General features: G+C 44.4%; 1 protein-coding gene across 1 annotated transcript; it reads right to left on the reverse strand.

Moving 5' to 3' along the window:
• Nucleotides 1–4,609: 4,609 nt before the first annotated feature.
• On the reverse strand, nt 4,610–5,699 carry LOC112208093 (rRNA 2'-O-methyltransferase fibrillarin-like). The gene has a single exon (XM_054659472.2). It carries the CDS (start codon nt 5,662–5,664, stop codon nt 4,765–4,767), a length of 900 nt encoding a protein of 299 aa, XP_054515447.2. The 5' UTR covers nt 5,665–5,699; the 3' UTR covers nt 4,610–4,764.
• Nucleotides 5,700–6,663: the final 964 nt, after the last annotated feature.

Consider the following 6,663-nt stretch of genomic DNA (forward strand, 5'->3'; position numbering starts at 1 on the left):
ATAAATTTTCTGATGTTAGGGTAAAATCCATTACTTATTCTATCTCATGGAATTTTTATTTCAAATATTTATTCTTCATCTATACATGTCACATTTATCATTTTATAACTTCTATTTTTCTCCTATGTTCAATTTTCATTTAAGTACCTTGACATATATATCTATTTATCTATATGTATTTATAAAATATATTTACTTTAAGGGCCTTGAAATTTCCTTCTTCTCTATCATTTATAAATGACTTATTTTTATCCTATTTATATATCTTAATTATATATATCTTATGGCTTCTTTGCATGTCAGAGTTTTTTTTTTTTTGGGTATTTTGGTGTTATGCTATTGAATATCTAGATTTTATTGGCTACCTCTGAACAATGTTGTGGCAGACAGTTCAGTAACTTCAGGATGAGTATTTTTCTGTTGTTGTTTTAAATCTTCTCTTTAAACTTTGTTGAGTTAGTCTAGAGCCATCTGTAATTTGGAGCTAAATGAGCACTGTCACTAGGGCATGAACCTCCAGTGGTCTTTACTGAATATCCTGGAGGTACAGAGGGGATTCCCTTCTCTGGCTGGTCAGAGCTAACGTGTCTTCCTGTCATGTGATGCCAGGGAAGTGTTCTTCTTCCAACTGCCTGGTAGAGTCCTTTGCTGAGCTCCTTAGAATTTCATCCTATGTACATTTGGCTTAGGGACTTGGGAGAATCCTTAGGCTGATTCTTGGTTCCTTTTTCTGTAAACGTTCTCTTCTACTACACATTCCAGCTGCTTAACCTTTTTTGATTTTTATCTGGTTCCTCAGTGCAATGACAATGTCTGCTCTCTCTGGGATTCCTCTCTACTGCTGTCACGGAGAATCTGGGAATAAAGCAGGACTCATTCTGGCTCCTTCTCTTCTCTTGCAGAGCACAGTCCTGCGCTGCCTGATGTTCAGTACTTCAAAAAAATGTTTCATATATTTTCTCCAGTTTACTATTCTTTAACTCTAAAAGAGTAACTCCAGTCCCAGTTACGGCATCATGTTCTGTAACTCTACTCCTTGTTGCTTCATTCTGCCATTGTCTGGTATGATCGCCCCTTACCCTTCTGTAATCAGGCCAAGAGCATAATATAATACTAGTTATAACTGCACAGCTTGCATCCGTTGTTTAAAAAAATCACTGAGTCTTAAGTGTGTCCAACTTTTAAAATGTGAATATAAGTACAACTAAAGCTATATTTTGGTTAATATTTGCATTGCACGCTTTTCCATTATTTACTTTCAACATATGTGAAATATGAATATAGCTCCCTCTCCCTCTCATCTCCCCACGGTCTTCCTCTCCCTCTCCCTCTCCCCAAGGTCTCCCTCTCCCTCTCCCTCTCCCCACGGTCTCCCTCTGATGCTGAGCCAAAGCTGGACTGTACTGCTGCCTTTTCAGCTCACTGCAACCTCCCTGCCTGATTCTCCTGCCTCAGCCTGCCGAGTGCCTGCGATTGCAGACGTGCGCTGCCACGCCTGACTGGTTTTTGTATTTTTTTGGTGGAGATGGGGTTTCACTGTGTTGGCCGGGCTGGTCTCCAGCTCCTAACCGCGAGTGATCCACCAGCCTCAGCCTCCCGAGGTGCAGGGATTGCAGACAGAGTCTCGTTCACTCAGTGCTCAATGGTGCCCAGGCTGGAGTGCAGTGGCGTGATCTCGGCTCGCTACAACCTCCACCTCCCAGCCCCCTGCCTTGGCCTCCCAAAGTGCCAAGATTGCAGCCTCTGCCCGGCCGCCACCCCGTCTGGGAAGTGAGGAGTGTCTCTGCCTGGCCGCCCATTGTCTGGGATGTGAGGAGACCCTCTGCCTGGCTGCCCAGTCTGGAAAGTGAGGAGCGTCTCTGCCCGGCTGCCATCCCATCTAGGAAGTGAGGAGCACCTCTTCCCGGCCGCCATCCCATCTAGGAAGTGAGGAGCTTCTGTGTCCGGCCGCCCATCATCTGAGATGTGGGGAGCGCCTCTGCCCCGCCGCCCCGTCTGGGAGGTGAGGAGCGTCTCTGCCCAGCTGCCCCGTCTGAGAAGTGAGGAGACCCTCCACCTGGCAGCCACCCCGTCTGGGAAGTGAGGAGCGTCTCCACCCGGCAGCCACCCCGTCCGGGAGGGAGGTGGGGGTCAGCCCCCACCCGGCCAGCTGCCCCGTCTGGGAGGGAGGTGGGGGGTCAGCCCCCGCCCGGCCAGCCACCCCGTCTGGGAGGTAGGTGGGAGGTCAGCCTCCCGCCCGGCCAGCCACCCTGTCCGGGAGGTGAGGGGCACCTCTGCCCGGCTGCCCCTACTGAGAAGTGAGGAGCCCCTCTGCCCGGCCACCACCCCATCTGTGAGGTGTACCCAACAGCTCATTAAGAACGGGCCATGACAATGGCTGTTTTGTGGAATAGAAAAGGGGGAAAGGTGGGGAAAAGATTGAGAAATCGGATGGTTGCTGTGTCTGTGTAGAAAGAAATAAACATGGGAGACTTTTCATTTTGTTCTGTACTAAGAAAAATTCTTCTGCCTTGGGATCCTGTTGATCTATGACCTGACCCCCAACCCTGTGCTCTCTGAAACATGTGCTGTGTCCACTCAGGGTTAAATGGATTAAGGGCGGTGCAAGATGTGCTTTGTTAAACAGATGCTTGAAGGCAGCATGCTCGTTAAGAGTCATCACCACTCCCTAATCTCAAGTACCCAGGGACACAAACACTGCAGAAGGCCGCAGGGTCCTCTGCCTAGGAAAACCAGAGACCTTTTTTTAATTGTTTATCTGCTGACTTTCCCTCCACTATTGTCCTATGACCCTGCCAAATCCCCCTCTGCGAGAAACACCCAAGAATGATCAATTAAAAAAAAATAAAGTATAGCAATTTATAATGTTTGAATTATCATTAGCCTATTGGTGTGTAATAATACTTTGCATACTTTTAAAATTCTGGGGTTGGATTAATAATAAAAGAGTAGAAACATTAAAAAATATGAATATAAATTATAAAAACTTTAAGAGAGTCCATTTAAAAAATCTGATCTAGTTATGTTTTACCTGGTTTAATACAATGTGCATTCTTTAATTCAGGGTCTAATATAATTGGTACATTTGTCTATTTGCAAAAAAAAACTTGACAATATTTTAAAATTAATTTATCCAACTCACAACTTATATGATTCTGCCGTTGTATGGAAGATACATTTTAAACTTTATGAGATAGCATTCTGTTATACAGTTGATATCTAATTATATTTCTCTCTATGTTTATTTCTTTCATTAAAAAAATTGTTCTTCTAACTTCAAACTTTCATCAGGGATCATGGCTCTTCTACCTGAAGAATAATCTTTAGTATTTCTTTTCCTGTGGGTCTGCTTGGGAGAAATTCTTTATTGTATCTTTGCTTTTGATGGATATGTCCACCAAGTAGACAGTTCCAGGTCAGCACTTATTTTATTTCAGGACTTGAAAGATATCAATACCTCACTTGTTGGCTTTCGTTGTTTCATTTGAGAAATTTGTTATCAGTCAACTCTTTCTCTTTGTAGTTACCCCAATTTTTTTATCAAGTGCTCTTTACATTTTTCTTTTACTTTTCAGAAATTGTCCCATTATGTTTCTAGATGTGTCCTCTGTATGTGTTTTCGTTTGCTTTCAAAAGCCTCCTGAACCTGTGGTTTAATATTATTGGTCAATTTTGATAAAACCTCTAACATTGCCACTGAAAATGCTGTTCAGACAAGCTGTCTTCTCCTTCTTAGATTTCAACGTGTTAGATTATTACTCCATCCTTCATATTTTTTAAATGACCTTACTCTACAATTTTTTTAGTTGGTTAATCTGTATTAGTGTATATTTTGTTATTTTATTCTATTTTATTATTATACCTTAAGTTTTAGGATACATGTGCACCATGTGCAGGTTTGTAACATATGTGTTCATGTGCCATGTTGGTGTGCTGCACCCATTAACTCGTCATTTAGCGTTAGGTATATCTCCTAATGCTATCCCTCCCCACTCCCCCCACCCCACGACAGTCCCTGAAGTGTGATGTTCCCCTTCCTGTGCCCATGTGTTCTCATTGTTCAATACCCACCTATGAATGAGAACATGCAGTGTTTGGGTTTTTGTCCTTGTGAGAGTTTACTGAGAATGATGATTTCCAGTTTCATCCATGTCCCTACATAGGACACGAACTCATCATTTTTTGTGGCTGCATAGTACTCCATGGTGTATATGTACCACATTTTCTTAATCCAGTCTATCGTTGTTGGACATTTGGGATGGTTCCAAGTCTTTGCTATTGTGAATACTGCCGCAATAAACATACGTGTGCATGTGTCTTTATTACAGCATGATTTATAGTCCTTTGTGTATATACCCAGTAATGGAATGGCTGGGTCACATGGTATTTCTAGTTCTAGATACTTGAGGAATCACCACACTGACTTCCACAATGGTTGAACTAGTTTACCGTCCCAACAGTGTAAAAGTGTTCCTATTTCTCCACATCCTCTCCAGCACCTGCTGTTTCCTGATTTTTTAATGATCGCCATTCTAACTGGTGTGAGATGGTATCTCATTGTGGTTTTGATTTGCATTTCTCTGAAGGCCAGTGATGATGAGCATTTTTTTTTTTTTTTGACGGATGAGTCTTTTAATAGAAAAACACACGTGAAACAGTATCAACACACATCTCTCGCAATCCTGACAGCGCTGAACTTCAGTTCCTCACCTTGGGGGGTGGCCTGTACACTCCCACGACCACGGCATGGTCTCTTTCGTATGGCTAAAGGGTCAACTGCTCCTGCGGCTTCATGTTCTCCTGTTGCATCTTTTTCACTTCGGAGGCAAACACGGCCTCGGCTGAGGCTGTGGAGTCAATGGAGTTGGCCTTAATGGAAATCACAAAGTGTCCTCCATTACGCAGGAAGGTGTGGGCATTCAGGGCCACAATCCGGGTCTGGTCTGGCTGGGCCACATCAGCAAAGATCACATCCACCATTGCGATGAGCATGCGGTATTTGTGTGGGTGTTGAGCATCCTCGATCACAGGAATGATGTTGGTCCTCTTCTTGGCCAAGTTAATGAGGTCACGGCCAGAGCGGTGGGAGAACTCGACTGCATAGACTAGACCATCCGGACCAACGATGTCAGAGACATGGGAGACCGTGGTGCCCGAGGCAGCCCCGAGGTAGAGAACCTTAGCCCCCGGTTTGATGTGGATCTGGTCCACACCACCCAGGATTGCTGCTGCTAGCTTGGAGCGGAAGGGGTTCCAGGCTCGGTACTCAATTTTGTCATCTCCTTCCGAAATCAAGACTCTCTTCTCTCCATAAACTGATTCCCCAGGGACCAGGTTCTTGGTGACCAGTGCATCTTCCTTTCCTCGACAAATGAAGACACCCTCATGCCGATGTGGCTCCACCATCACATTCTTCCCCGACTGGTTTCCTCTTTTTCCTCCCCGACCACGACCCCGGTTGCCACCAGAATGGAAGCCTCCACCACCTCTTCCTCCTCCTCCACCGCCGCCGCCGCCTCCACCTCCTCCTCGTCCACGACCTCTAAAGCCTCCACCTCGACCTCGGCCCCCGCCAAAGCCCCCTCGGCCTCCACGACCACCACGGTCACCAAAGCCCCCTCGGCTGCCAAAGCCACCCCCACGGGGACTGAATCCTGGCTTCATGGCGAGCCCTGGTTTGTGCGGCTCCGGAGTCCGCGGCGTTCACAACTCGATGATGAGCATTTTTTCATGTGTTTTTTGGCTGCATAAATGTCTTCTTTTGAGAAGTGTCTGTTCGTGTCCTTCACCCACTTTTTGATGGGGTTGTTTGTGTTTTACTTGTAAATTTGATTGAGTTTATTGTAGATTCTGGTTATTAGCCCTTTGTCAGATGAGTAGGTTGCAAAAATTTTCTCCCATTTTGTAGGTTGCCTGTTCACTCTGATGGTAGTTCCTTTTGCTGTGCAGAAGCTCTTTAATTTAATTAGATCCCCCTTGTCAATTTTGACTTTTGTTCCCATTGCTTTCGGTGTTTTACACATGAAGTCCTTGCCCATGCCTATGTCCTGAATGGTATTGCCTAGGTTTTCTTCTGGGGTTTTTATGATTTTAGGTCTAATATGTAAGTCTTTGATCCAACTTGAATTAATTTTTGTATAAGGTGTAAGGAAGGGATCCAGTTTCAGCTTTCTACATATGACTAGCCAGTTTTCCCAGCACCATTTATTAAATAGGGAATCCTTTCCCCATTGCTTGTTTTTGTCAGGTTTGTCAAAGATCAGACAGTTGTAGTTATGCGGCATTATTTCTGAGGGCTCTGTCCTGTTCCATTGATCTATGTCTGTTTTTTGGTACCAGTAACATGCTGTTTTGGTTACTGTAGCCTTGTAGTATAGTTTGAAGTCAGGTAGCGTGATGCCTCCAGCTTTGTTCTTTTGGCTTAGGATTGACTTGGTGATACGGGCTCTTTTTTGGTTCCATATGTACTTTAAAGTCATTTTTTCCAATTCTATGAAGAAAGTCATTGGTAGCTTGCTGGGGATCGCATTGAATCTGTAAATTACCTTGGGCAGTATGGCCATTTTCATGATATTGATTCCTCCAACCCAAGAGCATAGAATGTTCTTCCATTTGTTTGTATCCTCTTTTATTTCGTTGAGCAGTGGTTTGCAGTTCCCCTTG

This window comes from Pan troglodytes, chromosome 8 (genome assembly GCF_028858775.2).
Source record: "Pan troglodytes isolate AG18354 chromosome 8, NHGRI_mPanTro3-v2.0_pri, whole genome shotgun sequence".
Classification (NCBI taxonomy): domain Eukaryota; kingdom Metazoa; phylum Chordata; class Mammalia; order Primates; family Hominidae; genus Pan; species Pan troglodytes.